The sequence below is a fragment of the Nelusetta ayraudi genome, unplaced genomic scaffold, assembly GCF_046127955.1.
Source record: "Nelusetta ayraudi isolate G7.1 ecotype Tasmania unplaced genomic scaffold, CSIRO-AGI_Nayr_v1 ptg000134l, whole genome shotgun sequence".
Lineage (NCBI taxonomy): Eukaryota > Metazoa > Chordata > Actinopteri > Tetraodontiformes > Monacanthidae > Nelusetta > Nelusetta ayraudi.
This window is the reverse complement of record NW_027466184.1, coordinates 1,073,112-1,095,592: the sequence shown is the minus strand read 5'-3', so window position 1 is coordinate 1,095,592 and position 22,481 is coordinate 1,073,112. Positions and strand designations below refer to the sequence as shown.

Sequence of the window (22,481 nt, the reverse complement as noted above, 5' to 3'; positions counted from 1 at the left end):
GTTATTCTGTGGAAATATATTCTGTTAGTCAGAATATATTTTTGTTTTGTTCGATATTGCAATAAATTGTGATTTCTTTTTTTCCTGAAATTGTTGGATCGCCTTTTTTCCCTAGTGTGGCGCTGACGATCCGCTCATTCGTTGAATGAAGAGTCACAGGAGAATGATGCCAATTTCAATGTCTTTAGTAAACAAATTCATTCAGGACACAAGTATACAGAGCTGTGGGTCGAGTTCAAAACCCCAACATCAACAATGTTTCGTCAGGGCATGAAGTCTGACTCCTATTTTCTCTCTGACCAAGTCTTTTTATACATAGAAAATTATGTTTAGCTTTTTTTTTTTTTTTTTCTTGTACAAAGTGATACACACTTTGTCCCAGATACTCTCAAAAAAAATGTACTGTAACCAACGAGTGGTGGACTCGGGAAAGAGATCAAATCAGATCAAAATGTTAAATGTCAAGTAAAGTAAATCAAAGGTTAGTCAAATTAAACAATCACAGTAAAATATTTAAACAATCCAACAGCCTATATGGGGCCACATACGGCCCCCGGTGCGTAGTTTGCCCATGCATGATGTAGAGAGTGGGAAAAAAATCACAACTCATCATTCATTCCTTCATTCATTGGAAATGACATTTATTAAGCACTGAGATGATCAGACAATGATCAAAGATTTAAAAATAATAATAATAATAATCTATCCGGGCTTATTACATAACTCGCCCATGATGAATCTTTATTTGTCTTGGGGTTGTTTTTTTTTTCCTTCCCCGTGGTCAGTTTCCAGTGATGCACGTTTGTGTGTGTGTGTGTGTGTGTGTGTGTGTGTGTGTGTGCGTGTGTTTTAAATGACAAACTGCAGACTGACAGCATTCAAAACTCTTAGGTTTTTGCATTTCTGGCCATCAACGAGACCTCAGTGACTCAGCAGTAGGACTCTTCATCTGCTCTGATACACGGGTTTAGCTCCCTGGCTTTTTGTTGGATTTATTTTTTAATTTTTTCTTATCTGAGGATTAATGTGTTTCCTTCCCACCCCTGCATCTCCTCTCACTCTCCTCTCTCCTCCGACCTGAAGAAAATCTGCTCCTTAAAACCACAAAACCACATCTCTAAGAAGATGAACTCCTCCCACTTGTCCAACCACTCGTTTCGTCTACCTTCTCCATTCAGCGTGGCCGTCATGGTCGCCAACATCGTTTTCAGTTTGCCCTCAAACAGCTACATCGTGTGGCTGATAGCCACAGGCCACAAGGGGAAGGTGATCAGGGAGTTCTTCCAACTCAACCTGTCCGTCTTCGAGGTCTTCTACAGCTTCAGCTGCATGACCTTCTTCGTCAAGTTCTCCAGGTCGGCCTTCCGCTTCCCAAGTGGCCTATACCGCACCTTGTTTTGGAGCGGGCGCCCGCTGCTACAGTGCTGCATCTGCATGGAGCACTTTGTGGCTATTGTGCACCCGGTGTTATACCTCAGGTACCGGAGTCTGCGAGTGAAGGCGGCGGTGGCTGCCGCGGCCTGGGCTATCGTCTTCTTGTCCATCTTCTTGTACACGCTCTTCCCTGATTTCAAGGAATGGGTCTTGGCGATCGGGTGCATCGCCTTCATGTCTCTGATGCTCTTCTGCTACGTGTGCGTCTTTGCGGCCCTGAGGAAGCCACGACCGGGGGAAGGGAGAGGCGAGCGGGACCGCGGCGTCAAGACCAGAGCCATCTACTTCATCACGGCAGTCCTGCTATCCTTCAGCCTGGGCTACCTGATGTGGAGCATCAACCTTGTCGTCGACAAGGTGGTCCCAGGATTCATCTTCATGTCGGAGTTCAACAGGACAAGCAACCTCGTCATCTACATCTGCGGATTAGTTCAGCCGTTCATGTACCTGCAGAGGCGCGGGAAATGCTTTTGCAGGAAAACCCGTCAGGGGGCAAAATGAAGGTGCATGGCAAGCAGGAGTGATGAAGAAATGTGTATTTCCCACAAAGAATGTTCTCCATTTCCACACGTTGGACCCCATCTGTTTCTACCAAGAGCAGTGGTTTTGGTTTTAATGTCTGGAATTATTATTTTAAAGATAAAGACTTTTGAGACTGTAAGTAAGTCGATAGCGACATAACGCGGTATGCGTGACTTTTGATGAACAATGAACAATGTTAGCAGAGGAAAGTGGATTTGTTTGTAGATTTACCTGGTAAATTAGAAGGTGATGGCAGTTGGATGAGTTTGATTTGGATCTGGACTTTTTTTTAAATCAGCTGCAGCTGCCCAAGAACGCAAACATGCAGATGTGCAACTCATGATTTTGACTCCCTGACTCATACGTATACATAAATCGCCCTGTATTTCAGTTTCTCATGATAGTTTTTTTTTTGTTTTTGTTTTTTTTTGCTTAGAGAGTATATTTGTATATAATAAATATTGTAATAAAACTTTATTTTTGCAAACTGACTCCACCGATTGCCATGTGTTGCTTCCGTTTCCCCTCCACAAGCTGGATACATAACATACATGGGGACTGTCGTGGAAAATTTGTTGTTTTCTGTAAATAGAATTCTGCGAGAGAAAAATTTTGCGAGAGAAGTCGAGGCCTTTCGAGAGTTTTATTTTAACAGAGCTCTGGACACGCACCGCAGGAAGTCTCAGTGAGCGAGCCCGAGAGAAGTCAAGCAATCAGCGTTTATACACATGAAACACGGGGAGGGGCGCATCTCACAAAAGTAGCACAATCAGTATCGCAAACAAAATACGAGCAGGGCAGTGTAGTGTCTACAGCGTACATAACGTTCCAGAAAGCAAGACTACACAAACCAATCTAAGAGAAGAGGTCAGACTGTTCTGCAACTACACTGGAGGTGAGGGATGAGGAGAGCACAAGATAACAGAAAAAACAAGAATGAAGCATATACATACATATATATATATGTATGTAAAACACCTCCGGATGCAGGATGTGGGACTGTGGTGGAGTGGATCCCGATGGACATGTCAGCACGCAAAAACTCCTCCACATTGGGGAAACCCAGCATGCTCTCATGCCCGCTGGTGGTGTTGATGCGGCCAACTTCCACCAGTGGATTTTTGGGCTGCCATTCTTCCAGGTAGGACACTGCTCCATGTCACACAAAAAACTTGCTGAATTTTCTGTCAAAAACTCCAAAAATCCAATAAACATCAAAAATCCAAAAACTGACTCAAATCCAAAAACTGACTCAAATGCAAAAACTCTATAAAAACTAGCAAAAACTCTCAAAAATCCAATGAATCGCTGTGCTGCTCTCTCCGACCTCTCGCTTGCAAACTCCCAACAAAGTGATGTGACTCTAGAGCAAACTATTTATAGGCTCTGTCTGCTCTGTCTTATCCAACCAACAAATCCTATATACTAAAAAGCCAAATATTTCACTATTAAAACAAATATTTCACTATTAAAACAAGTGAAAAAAATGTTTTTTACTAAATACCAACTGCATGCATGTACTAATAAAAATAAAAATAAATACTTACATACTTGATTTTGTTTTTGTTTTGGAAATATGACCAGAAGTTTGTCCATATTAAACCCTATTCACTTACACGGGACAACTAATACACTAGGAAAACATAGTGAACTTTTTTGGACTAAATACCAACTACATGCATGTACTAACAAAAATAAATACTTACATACTTGATTTTTTGTTTTGTTTTGTTTTGTTTTGGAAATATAAACTGATGTTTATCCAAATTAAACCCCATTAAATGACATAGGTTGTAAGTTCATTTCTTAGACTACGAATGTCAGTGACACGTGGTTCTGGTACCTCCGGTATCGGACTGACCTCCAGAACCCGTCCGTCAACCAGAAGTGACGTCATCACGTCTGTCACGTCAGAGGTAGGTACTGACGTCATCCATATGTGTGCCAAGTTTCAAGTTGCTGACATGTTCCATCACGGAGATGTGGCCCTTGGTTGAGGATCGCACGATGTGCAATCGTGATTCTTACCTTTATACCTAACCCTAACCCATAGTCAATCACAAGATCCCTTTTAGAGGATCAGGAAATCCCCGATCATGGTTATTACCCTCATACCTAACCCTAACTCTTACCCTAACCCTAATGGGACGTTGGACCAATGCAATTTGTCGGACTAATGGGAGATCGGACTAAAGCTCAGGTCTCATAGCGAAGAACCAGGTCTTTTTATAACATTAGTTTTGCTTTGTCTCACTCCTTTTCGGATATCCTATATGTGTCAAAATTATTTATTATGTTTATTATTTCTTGCGTGCGAACCCAACGCCCCACCACGGTGTTCGTGCTCTGGGAAATTCGTACACCAGCTAATTTTCCGCCAGGTAAGTATTAAACAAGCCGACTTTCCGGCTTCGGGTGGCACACCAGCTAACTGTCTCTAACTTCCTACCAGCACAACTGCTCGTCAGGAATGGAGGACCTTGAACCTCACACCAGAGGACGCGGAGACTCGGGTGCCTGTCCCTGTCGCTGCGGGAACAAGATCTTGAGCAGGGATCCACACCAGGTCCGCTCGGGCTGCCCAGGGCTGGAACATTAGATTAGATTAGAAATGTATTGTCATTGTTCAAAATACAACGAAAAACGTGCCCGCATGGCGATCAACGTTCCCGGCTCATGTCCAAACTGTGCGGTGTTCACCCTCAAGACGACTGGCTTGCCAAGCTTGTATGTCTGCTCAAGATCCCTTTACTCCCCTCCGGCGACCACGGTGTCGTAAGTGAGGAGGAGAAGGGAGCGGCTGCAGCTGGCGCCAGCTGGGGCTCCTGGCTTGACCTAGCCGCCGACGGCCCGCCAGTGGAAGACGTCCTGGAACTGGGGGAAGATGACAAATACAGCACCTCGGACCTCCTCATATCAGAGAATGAGGAAGAGGACGACGTATTCATCGCTCCGGAGCCCTCGCAGCCTCCCGAGATGACGATGAGGGGAGCCCGCCAGCTTCCCCTTCTCCCAGCTCCGACATGCTCCCAGCTTGTCGAAGCTGTGCAAACGCGCGTCTGTCCGGCTGGGCATCCCGTGGCCAGTCGTCGTAGCGGAGACCACCAGGTCCCGCTATCAAGGGAAGAAAATGCCCCTGGACAGGAGTGCTACGAGACAGATTCTCCTCGTCCTCTCGGAGCAGCTGGATGGGATAGCACGCTCGTGGAGAGATCGCCCTCTCAGCAGCAGGAGCCCGGTCCCGGGAGCTTCCTCCTTCGACTGTGAGTCGATGGAAAGCCTGGTCCTGCTCCGAATGCCTCCTGGAACCCCTTGTCGCGGGCCATCTTCTGCCTCGGCCAAAAGTGCTTTCCAAGAGCCCCAACCTGCCGTCTAAGTCGGACAGTTTTCAGTCTGCCCTGACTAAAAAGGCCTACAAGGCAGCGGCGCTCTCGGCCAGAGCTTAACGTCCTCTCCCTTCTCAGCGCATACCAAGCGGAGTTGTGCCTGGATTTTGGGCGAACTCGGGACCCAGCTGCGTGGGAAGAGATACCGGTCATCTCAGATCTGTGTCTTTGTGTCCAGCACTGTCCCGGCCACGAGAAAAGCGCTCGGGACTCTGGTCCTGCAGGAGCGAGCTCACTGGCTGAGTCTCGCTAAGCTGTCGGGCAGAGAGAGGGATGAGACTATGGACGCTCCGATCATCCCGGACGGACTCTTCAGCTCCACTCTGGCTTCGATGCAGAAGCGATGCAAAGCCAAGAAGAGGGAGGGTCGAGTGCCCTGCCTCGTCTCCGCCAGACAAAGGCGCCACCGTTCCGCGGTTGGCGTCGCCCGTGTTTGCAGGTCTTCCCCCGAGATTCGTGGGCAAAATTCATTCCCAGGCACAGGGAGAATCAGCCCGCGTTTTACAGGAGGAAATCCTCTCACTGTTAAATAAAGGAGCAATATGTGTTGTACCTCCCGCACAGAGGCAGAGCTGCTTTTACTCCATGTATTTCCTGGTCCCCAAATGGGGAGGAACCGGAATTCGCCCTATCCTGCATTTAAGAGCTCTGAAAAAATATCTCAGGAACTACAAATTCAGCATGCTCACACACGCATCTCTCTTGCATCTTGTTCGTCGGGGTGACTGGTCAACGTCTGTCGATCTGAAAGACACGTATTTCCACACTCCAATCTATCCCCCTCACAGAAAGTATTTCGAGTACTGTGTCCTCCCTTTCGGGTTGTCCCTCAGCACGAGGGTGTTCACGCGGTGATAACCCAAAAGCGGCATTAGCCCCCATGAGGCGTCAGGGCATCCGCTTGGCTACGTACCTGGACAATTGGCTCCTGCTGGCGCAATCGGAAAAGGAAGCCATAGTGAATACACGTTCTCACACTGCACCTACTCAGGCTGGGTAGAAGACGATGTACGTTTCTTTGTATAACTAATTCTGATGCTTGGAAAATTTCACTTCCTCAAGAATAAATGGGCAGACTTCAAACCAAACGCTGATCTCTTTGTTTCAGAGCTGCATCAACATGCTACTACAATTGTACCACTGTAAAAAAAATGAGAAAGCAATCAGAACAAACCGTACATTTGAAAGCTTTAACGTTCTCTCCAATAAATTTGGTGGATGTTCACCTGTACAAGCTAAACCTTGGCAGATGCGTATGTAGTATTGTGTTTTTGTTTTGTTGTTATTTATTCTTTTCATTTATTTAATTTGCTCTTTTTTGTTTGTTTGGTGGGGGTATTTTGTTTATTCGGAAGTATGTACATGTATGTATGTCGGTATGCATTTGTGAATGGAAAAAAAACAACATGTGTGACTGGAAGCGCCTCCTCTGCACACTGGCCCTGTTTGTTTTCCCTCGCCTGCACATTGCCAAACCAGTAAGACCAGTTGAGCGCTTTGATGCGCCAGCAGCTGCAGGGAAAAGGGAAGGAGGTCAAAGTGCTCCTACGGCTAGTAGCGGCTTACTCACTTTGTTTTTATTCGATGAGCGTTGTATTCAAAGAAGAATAGAATCTCGTCGTCTGCTGCTGCTCGTTACGTGGTAAGCGGTAAACTTGTTATATTTCTTTCTTTCTTTCTTTCTTTCTTTCTTTCCCACTTCTTGAACATGTGACAGCTGTGTCGGTGCAGCAAAAGTCGGGTCCGAGCAAAGTTGAACACGGACCAGAAAATGCAAAGAAAATGTTGCATTTTAGGTGTTTTTCTGTTTTCCATTCTGACCTAAACATTCTTTTTCTTTTTTTTTTTTACTGCTAATAACTTAATAATACTAATAATAACCGTCTGCAACAACGCATTCTGAAAAATAATCACAAGAGGGCGTAATAACTGCACGAAATGAATTGTTCCCATTTTGTAAAGTTTTATAAGAGCCTTTGGTGTGTGTGTGTGTGTGTGTGCGTGTGTGCGTTTGTTTGTTTGTTTGTTTGTTTGTTTGTTTGTGTGTTTTGCTGTGTTTGCAGAAGCGTTATGCCGTCCAGTCAGAGGCGAGCCTGCTGGGGGAGAGTTTTTACTGCGTGTGCTATTGCCTCTCTCATCCTGTTGGTGGCACTGCTGCTGTGTTTTGTCACCAAGCGTCTGCTCGACTGGCAGGACGCCGATGCGAAGGTACAGCCAAAGCTAAATCAAACTTACGGGCCTCGAAAATTCATCTCTTAAGACATCATCAGGGATCCTTTTTAGTCTTTAACTCTACGTTTTCCTTTGTTTTTTGCCATCAATCTTCCTCAAAATTTGAACGGCACTATTAGAATGTGAGAGGGTGCTGGCAGTCTGACTGCTGCAGCAGGTTATTGGTTCAAATCCACTTTTGACAACCATGGGTTGATTGTTTTGGCTTCTTGAAACGTCTCCTTCCCATCGATTTCTTTTCTAGCCTAAACAAAAATAATCCTACCAAAATTTACACTCAACAAAAATAATCCCTTCAAGTCGCACATTCCTGTCCCTAAGCAATCACGTGCGTGCTTCTGAAACGGACACACATCTTATCTTCTCAATTGCTATTAACTATATTAGATATGTACGAGAGCTAAATGAATGAACCTGGCGGCCACAAAACTTGCGACTGAATCACATGAACTGCATGCTGTTGCCTGCTATCATGCATGCCATCGAACAGGGCTGTAGCAGTGATTTGTCTGAGCTTTCTTGTTAACTTAATACAGTTCAGACATACAGACTGTTTTTCACACACACACAGGAATAACCCACAGGTGCCCACGAGCCCAAAAGAAACCATCACCCGTTGCGCCGGACGCCATTTTCTCACACTAGTGACACTAGTCACATATTTTAACACTTCATATTTTCGCTCTTAAAACCCTTTCACCTTACAAAATACACATCACCGGGAATTCGTAGCAGCTTATGAACGTAGTTAGTTTTGCAAAAACTCGAATTACTCACTGAATTTAGACCAAATCAGACAAAAAGGACATTACAGCCCATTTGCTAATTCTCTTGGGTCGGACCACCAAAAAAATCAGAACCAATTTGAGTATGAGTAATGTAGTGTAGTAGTGGTGAAATAATGATTAATGCATGAGTTTAGGGCTTATTTCCCCTATTGACAGCCTGGCAGTTTTAGTCTTTTTGCAAACTGTTGTGGCGCTCCCTGCAGGCCAAATGATAGAATACAGGTTTTGGACATTTCCACGTCGGCCTCCTTTTAAGAGGGAAAGTTCCGCCCATCTTTTTATGCAGTCAGTCGTTGCCTTGCTGAATTATGAAGAAGAAGAAAAAAAAACCCAGACCAGGTGTTTCTCCCTGTGGCCTGATTCTCTGCAGGACCAAACCTTCAGCTACGAGGTTCCCGGAGACTGTCGATCTCAGCCGACAGTCGTGACTGGCGATGCCACTGTCCAGGTCCTGAACACCAGTGCCATCTACAGTCAGACCTGGAGCAGAGCGCAGAAAAGGGCCAGAGAACCAGCGCACAGCTACATGAAGAGGCGCCACGCGGTCGCCTTGTACGCCTACACGGCCCTGCTGCAGTCTGGACAGCGCCGCCCCGTGGCCGCGGGAGGAAAGAGAAGGAAGAGGACAAGGCAGAGATTTGAGTCACGCTCCTTTTTCAACGACCTTGGCGAAGCCATTCGCATCCTGAAGCACGGCGGGGTGACGTGTCTCCACGCGGCACTGCCGGCCGAGGCGCTGCACAACCTGAGCGTCTCCGGTGAGCTGATCCGCTTCCGCACCTTCACGATGGGCTACAGCGGGAAGCACGTCAGCAGGAACTCCTTGTGCGTCCTGGTCCGCACGTGTTTCGGCGCCGACGTCTCACGCTACTCGGCCAGCGGGCGGCGCGGCCAGGTGCTCATCCCCCCGTACGAGGTGTTCAGGGTCACCAGCGGCCGGGGGAACTGGCACCGGTGCCGGGCCGTGCGCAGACTGGAGGGCCACATGGACTGCGTGTACGACGCGGACAGCGACTCGCTGCATTCCGTCTCCGCCACCTCGCCGGACGCATTCTGGCTCCTGTTCATCATCCTGTGCATGATCAGCGTGCCGCTGGCGCTGCCGCTCCTCGTCGTCAAGCTGCTAATTTGCCGCAAGAGAAGCTGTTGCGGCCAACCGGGCGGCGGCCCGAGCAGTGCTGAAAGGCCACTGGGAGGCCTGAACGAGGGTTCCAACCCACCGCAGTAAAATGGAAGATGATGACTTGATTTTGATGTCGTAGTGCAGTTATACAATACGGTGCTTCGCATTGTATACAATCACATTTTTAAAAATGATTTTTGCTCAAGGGTTAAGAGGTGACACAGGTGGCGCAGTGGTTGGCGCTCACAGGAAGAAGGTCGTGGGTTCGATTCCGGCCCCGGGGCCTTTCTGTGTGGAGTTTGCATGTTCTCCCTGCGTCTGCGTGGGTTCTCTCCAGGCAGTTCGGCTCCCTCCCACGGCCCAAAAACATGCATGCGAGGTGAACTGGAAACTCTAAATCATCCATAGGTGTGTATGTGAGTGCGAATGGTTGTTGTTGTTATTTGTTTTGTCTTGTCGAGAATGTACCCTGTGTTTGCCCCCTGACAACTGGGATCGGTTCCAGCAGACACCTGTGACCCCGAGCTCAGGAAGAAGCAGGTATTTGAAAATGGACCTTAGTGAAAAAATAACTTAATTGTTGTTTTTTGTTATTTAAGTGTGTCGTCACTGGCCAAACAGCATTGCCTGTTAACCACATAAAGGCCCCAGGAGGGTCTCATAGTGTGTGGACACTGTCTGCAGCATCAGTTTTTGTTTTGTTTTGGTTTTGTTTTGTTTTTTTTTTATCAAAATTAATTTTTAAAAAGGCAGGGGGATTAGTCACTTAGTCACTTGTTCTTGTGTTATTTTCAAGGATGATCATTTAAGACCATCTCTACTATAAAATAGTCACAATCCTCCTTGAAAAAGGGAAATTTCCTTTGAAAAATAAAGCTCCTCTCGGGAGAACAGAAACTGTTGTGTGGACCTTCTTTTCTCCTTTGCGGTTTCCCATCAATTGATACCCTCCACAATCCCCCACCCCGTTTAATATGAATATAGAATTGCAACAACACTGAAGAGAGGGTGGGCGGTGAGGCTCAAGAAACTCTTAAACGCTCTGAGCCCGGTGCACATTTTTCAAACTGCCATGGCTTCTTTTCCTGTCACTCGGGTCACACACGGCGCCGCTGATCTGCCAGCGGCCCGAGCACGGCGGCGCCATCAATCAGCTGAATTTGAAGCGGGCCATTGTTTCCGAGGGTCACGCTTGATCGTAAAGAGAGAGCAACGTGCCAACGTATACCCCTCCGCACCTTCATAGGAAACTGGCGCGCCCGTGGAGGGTTACGGGAACATGCGGCTCGTTTGGTTGGGCGTGTGACGAATAGTCAGAGGCCGTCTGAAGGGTGCGATGAGGTATGTGTGTTGTACGTGAGCGGATTATAAGAAGGCGATAGCTGGACACCCTTCAACGTTGTCTTTGGATTAACGTCTCCCAGAGATAGGAGCTCCCCATTCATCATTTCTAACCCTGCACCGCCTTCCCTCAACCCTTTGACCCGTGGCACAGGAGTCAACAGGAGACGGCAGTCGACATATGCAGCCTTGTAACGAAATGGGACGCCCCTTCAAGAAGGTGCTAACGTCACAATTAGCCTTTGGAGTCGCGTTTGAGTGAAACCACCGTCCACAGCTGAAAAAAAGCAGAATATGGAAAAAAAAAAAAACAAAGAAACAGAGAATCCCGTCCTGAACGAGTCACTGATAGAAATACAACATGAACATAAATTGCTAATGTGTCAATGTAGCTCTATGTGCAGCAGTGACGTGGGATGCTACGCGAGTAGCAAGACACAAGACTCGAGACCCTCTGCAGCAGGATTTACATCGTCGGCAGAACTCGTCCCATCAATGACTTATTGGCAACAGGGCTCCTGCAAGCGTCTATATTTGTTTGTCTTTCTATGTGGCCCTGTGATGCATTGGCGACCTGTCCAGGGTGTCTTGGCCCCATGGCAGCTGGGACAGGCTCCAGCAGAACCGAAGTGCAGGAGGGAAAGGGTATAGAAGATGGATGGAAGGCAGTATGGACAGCATGTTTACTTACTTATATGTGTTTATTGGTCTATAAATGAATAACTTTGTAAGTCTTTGTCTGTCGCTCTGTCGCCATCTCTCCACTGTTGTTGTTGTTGTTGTTGTTGTTGTTGTTGTTGTTACCCCGACCGGCCGGAGAACCTCGAAGGGAACCCGTGCAGGCCCACGGTGAGAACAAGCATGAAGCTCCACACAGAAAGCCCCGGGGGGAAACGAACACAAAACGTTCCAGCTTTTGGGGCGACGGTGCCGTTGAGGCTAAATCGTCAATTTTAAACGTTAAACGACAAATCCGGCCGATTTAAATGACGCACCGTCTCTCAGTGACACCCAGCGACAAACAAACCCACACCCAACCCGCTCGCCCAGCTGAGAACATGCAGCAAGAATGCGGAAGCCAAGCGGGAAAATCTGTCAAGCCTGTCAGTTGTAATTGACAGAGGAAAGAAAGGAATGAGCTTCAGCGGCTGACAGGCGTGCACGTACGTACGTACCCACTCGCAAGGCTTGGCTGATATGATAACGCCGGAAACGCACACACACACGCACACCAATCTGCCTGATAAAACTCGCAACCCAGACACACCGCTGAACATATGACCAAGGCTGCACGCAGGTAAGAATGTGTCGGGTTCACTCTGTTCAGACATTGTGGGTCAAGTTATGCGTTTCTGTCATAAAAAAAAAAAAGTTACATAGGCCATATAATATTACTTTTAAGTTATTGCTTTTATGGCTTAATGCATAATTTGAAGCTTTTATGATGTTCATCCAACCTCATTACACAAAGATAGTTAACTAATTGATTGACTTTTAACAGGTATAAATGCACCACGAGTGTTGCCAAAATGTGGCAAAAACCAAAACCTTACGCTTCGTCTAATTTACATGTTGTTGTTGTTTTTTTTTTTAAATGTATTCATTTTATTATTCATTTATCAGAGAGATAGAAACCCTTCTTTGCCATCTTGCTGATCATGGCACTGTCTTAATTGGCATTTAACTGGGAAACAAGGAACACCGCTACACTACAAGAAATGTTGTGGTGTTGTTGGGACAATGCTATAAAAGCAGTGACAGCCAGAGAAAAGACGGAAAACCAGTTGAAGGTGATTTTTTTTTTTTTTTTTTTTTTTTTTAATTGTTGGACGAAAATGCATTTGATAAGTAATGTATTGACTAAAGGATGTCGTTTTCTGTACACTCATAATGGCTGAAGAAGAAGCGAGGAGAAGGCAAACAAAGTTAGAATTATGTAATAATGATGCTACTGCTTTATTTGGATTTTAACTGGCAGTTGGGTTGTCGGGGCAACGCCCTACCATTTTGAAGAAGCAGAGAGCGATTGCGTAATTTGACCGGCAAAAAAAATCTGTTCCAAAGGGAATAGAAAAAATTTCAACAAATTTTCACTTGTATTTTTCATGGCACGGTTATAACGCTTGTGCACCCTGCTTGTTACGCACACATGGACGCACAGGCACACACACACACACACACACACACACACACACACATACAATATTTCAAATTAAATGATAACATTCTCTGTACACTTCACTCAGTTCTAATATTTATTAAAAAAATTAGCTAATCGCAGAAACGAGGAATGAAATTGTCTAATTATTGACCAATCGTGGCAACGCGCCATCCGCGTTGCCACGATTGCCAACGCTATTACCATGGAAGATTTGCCGACGTGCTTTCACTTTGTGCACAAAGAGAAGCCTTTGTTTCTATTTCTTGGCAAATGCATTGTCCAAGTACCTTGCTATGGTGATAATTGCTATGGAGGGCTCTGTGTTTAGGGTTCAAGGTAGCTGCCACTTTAGAATCCTCAAGCACAGGGCTGTTTTTACTAAACATACTGTATATTTGGTCGAGTCAATATGGTAAGTTTGACTGTTTGTTTCTACTGTTTTTTGCTCTGCTGTTAAACTTTGTTTGAACTTTACCCCCTCACCCTGCCCCTGCCATGTGGTGCTCACTGCTCTCTCTCTCTCTCTCTCCCTCTCTCTCTCTCTCTCTCTCTCTCTCTCTGTCTCAGGTGTTGCCACTTGCTCCTGCTCGCCTCATCAATTTACTCAATTCCTGGAAACTTTGTTTCTCTTTGTGAACCCCATTGCTGCTGCTGTTCCTCCCACTTGACCACCACACAGAGAGAAAGATGGCCGAGCGGCAGAGGGTTTCCATGGTCGGGCCCCCCATCGTCACCCTCCTCCTCCTCATCTTCCTCCTGCAGCTGCCGGGCTTTATCCACGGCTTCCAGCCGCTGTTCTCCTTTAGCGCCAACACCACCACTCACCGCGTCATCACACAGAGGGCGATGCTCTGGAAGACGGCAGAGGTCTGCAGGGACATCGCCGCCGCGGCGGGACGGAAATTCAACTTGAATGTGAGTCCCAAGCTGGACCAAAAAAAAGAGAGGAAAAGGAAAGAAAAGAAAAGTAATGATTGTTGCTTTAAAAACCAGATTTGTGTTCTGTGCAAATTGGATGCAAAGTTTACAATATTTATTTAGAGCTAAACATGAAGGTTCATCGAATGGGTGTGAACAGCAGTTACTCCTTGTTTCCTTCTTTTTTTCAGATCACCAACAGCCTGTCAGCAGCCCAGGTGCTGACCGCCTGCTCCTCCTCCTCCTCAGCCGCCATCATCTCAAATGTGATATTCCAGACCTCCATCGCCACCGTGTACTTCAGCAACGCCGCCGTGGATGTGGTCTATCAGCTGAGCGAGCGCCACCACTTTGATGACGAGACCTTCCAGATTGGTCGTGACCTCATCGCGGCAGGTCAGCAGCCTGCTCCGCCCCTTGACCCACAGTGAGAACATCAGTGGGATGTTTTGACTTCCGGTTGCTGGTCCTGGTTATTTATTATCGAGGTTTTGGCTCCGATGATTTCTACACTTTGGACTGAGCCAGGTTTTATCAGTCGTGTTATTTATTCTTGCCGCCAGAGTTCCATTGCATTTATTTATTGCTACTGCAGCGTGGTGTCAGCACGTTTTATGAGTTGAGTTCAACACAACTCGAAGATGCAAATCCGAATGGGTGAACTGAGGCAAAATGACTGAGGCTTATTGGGAAATGTAATTTTTAGAATTTGGAAACCCAGAGGAAAAACTTTTACACATTTTCATTCTCGCAATGCGACGGGATGACATCTTAAACTTATCCTCTGCAATCTCTCTCACCATTGAGGCGTGTCTTCGGTGAAGGAAAGCGTGAAGCTTGAGAACTTTCTTGCAGGTCGAGTGACCCTCGGGGGTGTCTGCCACACCCTTCAGGTGAACCATTATATAACACTATCATTTTTTTCTTTAATAGACTGCCTTCAACATACCTTTACTATCTCACGCCTGTAGGACTTCTACAGCCACAGTAACTGGGTAGAGCTGGGGAACAAAGCTCCTTACAGCGTGCTGATCCAACCTGACCGACCTCTGGAGAATCTGGCAGGTGAGAGAGGCGCCACGGCACTGCTTGACTGACAAAACACACAGGCCAGCTGTCACCCGTCAATCCACAAGTACATTTCTGTCTGCTGCAGGTCCAGATACCCCGACCTGCAGGAACTGCACAGACGGGAAGTGTGAGAACAACATCCTGCCTGACGTGGTGCAGCAACAACTTCTGACTTCAGGCTACTTCAGCTTATTCTCCTCGGCAAAACCCCAAGGTAGAAGACAATCATCGATCCGTCCCAAAAGACAATTTAGAGGACAAAAGCGATAGATACGACCTCCGCACCTTGGTTGGTGGTCAGTTCTTTGTTGATGACTCATTGAGGATCCCAGCAGAACCAGAGCATCTTGTGTGGAAGGAATGCCTCCTTCAAATGTGGCCAAAAGGTACGGTCTCTGTATCGCAACTCTGAGGGAACCTTTCATGGTCCTGCTCGCCCCATATTTCATATCCACCAGAGACGATTGGAGGAGACGGGAGGGACGGTTAAACATGCATTTGGTTGCGGTTCCGGTCCACAATGGACACAGACTTTGCAAGCCGTGAGCTTCAGCTCCTGGATTCAGCAAGATTTACCGGAGGGATTCCATTTTTTGACTACCATGATCGTGCACTCGTGCAGGGTCGGTGGATTAAAGGGTGAAGGTGGGGTTAAACCATAGACAGAGACAAACAGCTGTACACATTTAAACCAACTGACAATGTGATGCTTGTTTTAAGGTGGGAATGAACCTGATGTTCCAACTAGCCTCAGAGAAATCACACAACCTCTGTGCTAACCATTGTCCCTCCCTGCTGCCTGCTAGACATTCACAGAATTCAAACTTTTGTCTCACTTTTGTTTCTCCCCCTTTATGTAAAAGGTAAATGCAGCCATGGTGGAGCCTTTGACGACACCAGCAGAACAGATCCAGTGGGGGGCATCAGTAAGGATGACACGGGGTCTAGCCACGGTTTTCTTCACCAGGACGCAGTCTCCCTGGCTGTGAATGCCACAGTAGAGCTGCTGGAGGACATCAGATTATCTGTCGGAGACGAGAACTTTCTGAGGTGCTGACAACAGACTTTTCAAAAAAAAAAAAAAAAAATGGCTTTACCTTAATATAGAAAACTCCTTTGAATTCCTAAAGCAGTGGCATAAAAAATATCTTTTGCATAGAAACAAGCTAACCACGTTAGTTAGTGCATTTTTTTCCGCTGCTGTCTTTGATCAGTGTCTTTGTGCGAGGCTGAAACTAATGACCCACAATTAGCAGCATCGGGTAACCGAGTGTTTCCACCGCCTTCATCCTCCTGCAGGCTGATGGGAGTCACCAGTTCGTCTGTGCTGTGTTTTGTCATCGACACCACCGGCAGCATGGCCGACGACATCGCTGAGGCCAAGAGAGTCTCTTTCGAGATCATCGACAGCAAGAGAGGAACCCAGCAGGAGCCGTCTGCCTACATACTGGCACCATTCAATGACCCAGGTAAGTAACCCAAAGTGGAAAAACAGACTCAGAGCTTCAAGTTCAGCTGAAATGACAAAGCTGGAAATAATTGTGTATCTCCAGGTGTGGGTCCTCTGACTGTGACAACTGATGCTGACATCTTTAAAGGAATTATTAACAAGCTCTCTGCCAGTGGAGGCGGAGACATCCCAGAGTTGAGCTTGTCTGGACTGCAGGTGCTGAAAAGTAACAGAGAGACTTCAAGTCGGAGTTCTTACAGATCCATCTTGAAAAGCTCCAATCAAGGAGACGGGAGTTACATACGCGGTTTAGTTGCCACTGACAACTTGTTCCCACAATGACGTCGGCAACATGGATGTTAAAATGTGTCCATATTATGAGATCTGAACAACATTTTCTCATTAAAAGTAGTTTCACTATGCATTACGGACAGTGGAGGAATCTGATTGGTCTGTTGTTTTGAAGATGGCTCCAAAGTCCAAACTTTTTCTATTTTTGAAGTGGATCTACAAAATGAAGGTAATAATCGGTGAATCCCAATCGCTAGCCAAACTAAAATTTCCTGTCTGTCTTGGTGATTGATAGCTGGCCTTGACTGCTGCTCCCCCCTCCTCTGAGCTCTTTGTCTTCACGGATGCACCTGCCAAGGACTTTCATCTGAAAAGTACAATCACCGCCCTGATAGAAAGCACAAAATCTGTGGTACGAAGTTCCTGTGAGCGTTGTCATTCTTTCTAATTCAAACAACCCCAAGGAAACACACAGTCTTCCAGGGGGGTTTTGTTTTTGTTTTTTTGTAATTCCATCTCACCGTTTACACTTCAGGTAACTTTCTTGCTGACAGACCCCAGTCGCCGGCTTGCCAGAAGCCCTCAGGGTCAACGTGCTACTCCAATGACAAGGTCAGATTTTCAGCTGTACCAAGACCTCGCCGCAACCTCCGGTGGTCAGGCCGTCGAGGTCACAAAGTCAGACCTGTCTGCCGCCACGAGTATCATCGAAGACTCGTCAGCCGGCGCCGTGGTGGGTCAACCAGTACAAAAAACATTTAATCAAAGGTGTAACAGTACACGGATGATTCACTCGCTGCCAAGGAAAGATACATTTTGAAAAAAAATATATTTGTAAGTCATTATTTGTTTTGATCGCAGAGACATTGTACCACGGACAATCACAAGACTTTTGTAGTGATACATTTGTGCTATTGCATTTCTGAAAATCTTTCTCTACCTTCAGGTGACGATTTTTCAAGTTACTCAAAACCCTGGACGGCCGGAAAACTTCACATTTGCAGTTGATGGTTCTTTACAGAACCTGACTGTCTACATCACAGGACTTTCATCCCTGACCTTCAGTCTGACCAACCCGGCAGGTGATGTTGAGAGTTCAGTTTTGGTCATCTTCAATGTTGTTGTTGTTGTTGTTGTTCTAACACGTTTCCCGCTTTGCCAGGTGTTTCTCAGAGCTCCAGTCAGACAAACGGTGCCCTAGCATCCATCACCACGGCTGGGAATTTACGCCGCTTAAAAGTCAGCGCTGATAACATGACTGGATCTTGGTCAATCAGCATTGAGTCCACTAACCCATATACTGTTAAAGTCACAGGTGGGTGAAAACTGAGACTGACAACCGTGTCAGATGTTGATTGACCTTTCCTACATCCTTTGGATTACGCGATCACATGTCCGGGAGATGTGGAGACCATAGAAAGTATTTCTAAAACATTCTAGAAAACTTTGTGGAGCTAGACCTCGCATCCAGTCTCTATTCATCTTCTTATTGGGTTTTTCGATTTTGATCACAACTAAATAGAAGCTGATTGATTGAAAACACTCTCTGTAGGAGACACGCACGATGGATGTTTGTATGTGTTTTTTTGGTTTCCCCGCCAGGTCAAAGCTCAGTGGACTTCATCTTCAACATTGTGGAGGCTCATGAAGGAGCTCATGGTGACTTCAGTCTGAAGGAGGGACGCCCTCTCACAGGTCAGCGGAAACTTCCAACTGTGAAACTCAGTCATTATCTCCAAATCTCGAGGTTTAGTGGGCGCAATCCATTCCAGACATATCTCCCTAGATCTCTCTCTCTCTCTCTCTCTCTCTCTCTCTCTCTCTCTCTCTCTCTCTCTCTCTCTCTCTGTCTCTCTCCCTCCACCTACCCTCAGGTGGAAACGTCAGCGCCCTCCTCACTGTGACAGGAAGTGACACAGTGAGCGTCACCGAAATCGCCCTGGTTGACGGAACAGGGCAAACGGTCAATGGGTCGCTGCAGGTGCAAGTTTCACCAAATATCAGCAGTTTAATCATCAAAGTCTTCGGACAAACCCGGTCATCCTCACTCACCTCTCTGGACGCACCCCGTGTTGTCTGCGCAGTCGCTGGGAGACAGCAACTTTCTGGTGACCTTCAGCAACGTCCCCGCTGGTGACTTTGTGATCCGGCTCAGAGGAGAGGAGAGCAGTGCCACCTCCAGGACGTCAGCCGGCAGCAGCAGCATCCAGAGGCAGGCGCCCACGCAGTTCAAAACCTCCAGCATCTCCCTCACTGTGAGTAAAAACCTCACCTCCCTCTTTTGTATGGGACTGTTGGAAAGGAGGGGGCTTCTTGATCTGGTCCTAAAAACTGGTAGAGCAAAAAAAAGGGAATTCGCTCTGTGCCTTTATTTTAACTAGGGATGCACCGATACCAGTTTTCTTCCAGGATGAGTAGGGTATGAGTACTTGTGTTTCAGTACTCACCGATAACAATACTGAGTACTTAATAAGGCTATTACGCATTATAGAATTTTCATAGAAAGTTCTGTTATATGAACAACATACAACACAAATTTAACATAACTGGATAATATGCATACATATACTACTGACATCAGCGTCATGGTATCGGCAGAGGTAAGAGTAGAGTACTCAACCCCGGTTCCAGTACTGATACCCGTTACTTATAGTGGTATCGGTGCATCCCTAATTTTTACCCACTACTTCCTGCTTTCAGGCTCAGGGAAACACCACGAGTGTCGAACCAAATTCCACCATCTCTGTCCCTTTTACCATCTCGATCACCGCCAACGGCACGGTCGATGCCTCCGCCACGGGAGACTTCACGGTGCGAGCCACCAACGACCGCAGCTACGACTCCATGGCACCCGGCTCCATCGCTGTGGTGGCAGGAAGCAATGGCGTAGCCAACGGCACTGTGACGTTGACGGTGCCATCCACTGCGGCGTCGGGAAGCGATGTGACTCTCACCATCGAGGCGCAGAACACGGCCAACACAGAGACCAACTACGTCGTCCTGAGGTTCTCCGTGACTGCAAAGGTACAACTCCCTGAGGATATGTTGTCTCTTGAAAAACTCCTCAATGAAAAGTCCTCTTTTGTTTATGTGACTCTCGGCATTGTCTCAAAAACTTTGCCTTGCCACAAAATGTCTCGTTCGTTTTCGAGCCTGCATCTCCACAAAAGAAAAGGCAGGTATTCTTTCATTTGGTATGTCGCTCATCCAATCGCTATCCTGGCCAGGTCGGTTTGGTAAAAGGCTGCTGTTATTACCTGCAGAGCATCTCTGCTTGTCACACCTCCACCAGTGCCTGAGTACCAGCTGCAGGGTCTTCAACTGGGAGCCACCCTTCATAGATGTTTCACCCCTTTCATCCCAGAAGATCTCAGGATGGTGGGGCAGCGGTCAGGGACATCTCCCTGCCGCTCCCTGCAGCTGGATTTAGATGGTCATGTACTTTTCCTATGTGGCTTCTTGGTTCCCCCAGTTCTTGTCTCTACTCCGCAGCCAGAACAGAAACTTCCTGCTTGCTCAGCTAGATCTTGAATGGCCCTTCTGGCCTTTGCTGATGTTAAGCCAATGTCTTTCACAAAGCGCTTGGTTGAAAGGCTCGCAAACCTGGGGCAGCCAACTTCTAGTGGGTAGGTTGTAGCTCTCCAGCCTTTTTCTTGGCATTCTGCCACTAGATCAACATACCGCAGCTTCTTCCTTTCGTATGCCTCTTGGGAGCCCTCTTCCCACGGGATGGTCAGCTCAGCTATTACAACACACCTCTCGGGTGCCAACCACAAGAGAATGTCAGGGTGTCAGTGCAGTGGTGGTGATCTCTGTGGGGAACCTTAGTTGCTTGTCGAGGTCTGCTATCATTGACCAGTTATTTCCTGGGGCCAGCACTGATGTTCTTCCCTTTGTGGGCGGTTCTGCTCTGTTTGTCCTGCTGGTACAAACTGGACACACTGCTTATCGAGACATTGGGGCTTTCTGTTTGCCAGTATGTTCTCAGTGTGCTCAGCCAGCTTCCTTAGCACCTGGTCGTGCCGCCACCTGTTGCAGCCCTGGGCCAAGGCAAACTTACAGTCAGAGAGGATGTCGTGGAGGCTCACCTGGTATCTCTCGCCCAGGCCACAGTTCTCCTCCGAGCCGAACCATCGAGTCAGCCAAACTGTTTGGCTGTTTATCTCAAATGCAGATCCAGATTTTAGGCTGACAAAATAAACAGGACGATACGCTAAAATCCTAACTTGGAGCTGGGGTCTTTGATGTATTGATGCCATTAGATCAATGGTCATTGTCTCACACTTAAAAACCAAAATGATCAATTCATTGCTGCTAATTGTCCAAATTGTCTGTGGTTGTGAGTCACAGTGGGAGGAGCTGCAATGGACTCCAGGTGAAGTGGTGACCAATCAAAAAACGGATCAATGTGGAGGAGTAAAACAAAGAAAAAAAACACCTCCTGATACTTCCCGTCCACTTCCAGGTGACGGATGTCACGCGTCCGGTATGCCAGGAAGTCAGCACCTTGGCTAACTGCTCTGCATCCTCGTCGCTCTGCTCGTCTGGTCGCTGGGAGTTTGTTGCCAACATTACCGACGGCGTCAACGGCACCGGCGTGGCCAGGATCGACGTCCGCCAGGGCAACGGGACCTTTAACACCAGCACGGTGGCAGGTGACGGCCAAAACGTGACGGTGTTCACCTACAGCGCCTCCTGCTGCTCGCCCACTGTGCAGCTGGTGGCAGTGGACGGAGTGGGAAACACAGTGACGTGCATGGCCAGAGCGTCCACCACAGTGGCGCCGACCGAGGCCCAAACCACAGCCCCGACTGAGGGACAGACCACTTCAGCGGCACCCGCCTGGGGCATGCTGGAAAGTCTGTGGATCAGCGCTTTTGTTTTTCTACTCAGCCAATAACCAGAGTTCACAAGCAATTATCCCCGCAGGAAGCTGCTTATATCTTGAATTAAAAGTGATCGAGGGTCTTTGATAGATTTAAAATACATTCTGTTGTGTGTGAAAAATTTACCATCTGTTGACTGCGTGACCTGGGACCGCGAAAGTGGACTTTGGGACAACGATGATGTCACAAGAAAGCTTTATTTTTGCATTTCACACCTGTTCTACAATAATAGAAGGCTAGCTGATGAATCGTGTTACAGGCAGAAGGGAGGCCAGAGCCTACAGTGAATATTTTTAACCACTAGAGGGTGTTTCTTATAGGTGAAATACTACTAAGTTTGGATAAGAAGCCCTCACGGAAGAATTGTATCGTTAGGCCAGCAGTCACCGCCAAGAATGCTTGCAAAAAGACTAAAAATGGCCGGCTGTCAATACAGCGCAAAATTCACATTGCTACATATTGGTTACATTTTTTTCTTGGTCTAAGTCGCTAGTGAAAAATTTATAATAACAATTTAATCAATTTTAATGATTTGGACAATCTGGTGGGTAAGGTGAGAAATTGTCTTTTGTCAAAAGGCAATTTTAAACTCTTGGCGAGCTGAGGCGAGCGGCGATGATCCTTGTTTCACTCCACAGTCAACAGAAATCCACTTGTTTATGTCATGTCATCTTTTTTATAGTTAAAAATCTAAACAATCAGTTGCCCTTGGTGAAGGAGAGGGTTAAGCTTTTTGATTTTTTTTCATCTTTATTTTGTTTGTTGGCACTTTGTGTACAGCACTTTGTGTATGAAATGTGCTTCATTAGAACAAGTTGCCCCGTTTCCATTTTTGCATCTGTGCTGCTTTCCGATTAAGATAAGAACAGCAGGAAAAC

At 46.9% G+C, this 22,481-nt stretch overlaps 3 protein-coding genes across 3 annotated transcripts; all 3 read left to right on the top strand.

Moving 5' to 3' along the window:
* The first annotated feature begins 1,125 nt into the window (after positions 1-1,125).
* LOC142904913 (P2Y purinoceptor 8-like) lies at positions 1,126-1,935 on the top strand. Its single transcript, XM_076051312.1, has one exon. The coding sequence runs from the start codon at positions 1,126-1,128 to the stop codon at positions 1,933-1,935; it is 810 nt and encodes a 269-aa protein (XP_075907427.1).
* Positions 1,936-6,838: 4,903 nt separating this feature from the next.
* Positions 6,839-10,373, top strand: LOC142904930 (T-cell ecto-ADP-ribosyltransferase 2-like). Its single transcript, XM_076051338.1, has 3 exons — positions 6,839-6,984; positions 7,406-7,550; positions 8,733-10,373. Exons 2-3 carry the CDS (start codon positions 7,413-7,415, stop codon positions 9,588-9,590), a joined length of 996 nt encoding a protein of 331 aa, XP_075907453.1. The 5' UTR covers positions 6,839-6,984; positions 7,406-7,412; the 3' UTR covers positions 9,591-10,373.
* A 1,666-nt stretch (positions 10,374-12,039) lies between these two features.
* On the top strand, positions 12,040-22,428 carry LOC142904874 (von Willebrand factor A domain-containing protein 7-like). The gene is made up of 18 exons (XM_076051239.1): positions 12,040-12,123; positions 13,555-13,902; positions 14,097-14,301; positions 14,713-14,798; positions 14,877-14,970; positions 15,062-15,190; positions 15,840-16,026; positions 16,276-16,445; positions 16,530-16,642; positions 17,013-17,129; positions 17,253-17,450; positions 17,664-17,799; positions 17,880-18,032; positions 18,320-18,412; positions 18,592-18,698; positions 18,802-18,972; positions 19,418-19,741; positions 21,183-22,428. Exons 2-18 carry the CDS (start codon positions 13,675-13,677, stop codon positions 21,615-21,617), a joined length of 2,946 nt encoding a protein of 981 aa, XP_075907354.1. The 5' UTR covers positions 12,040-12,123; positions 13,555-13,674; the 3' UTR covers positions 21,618-22,428.
* Positions 22,429-22,481: the final 53 nt, after the last annotated feature.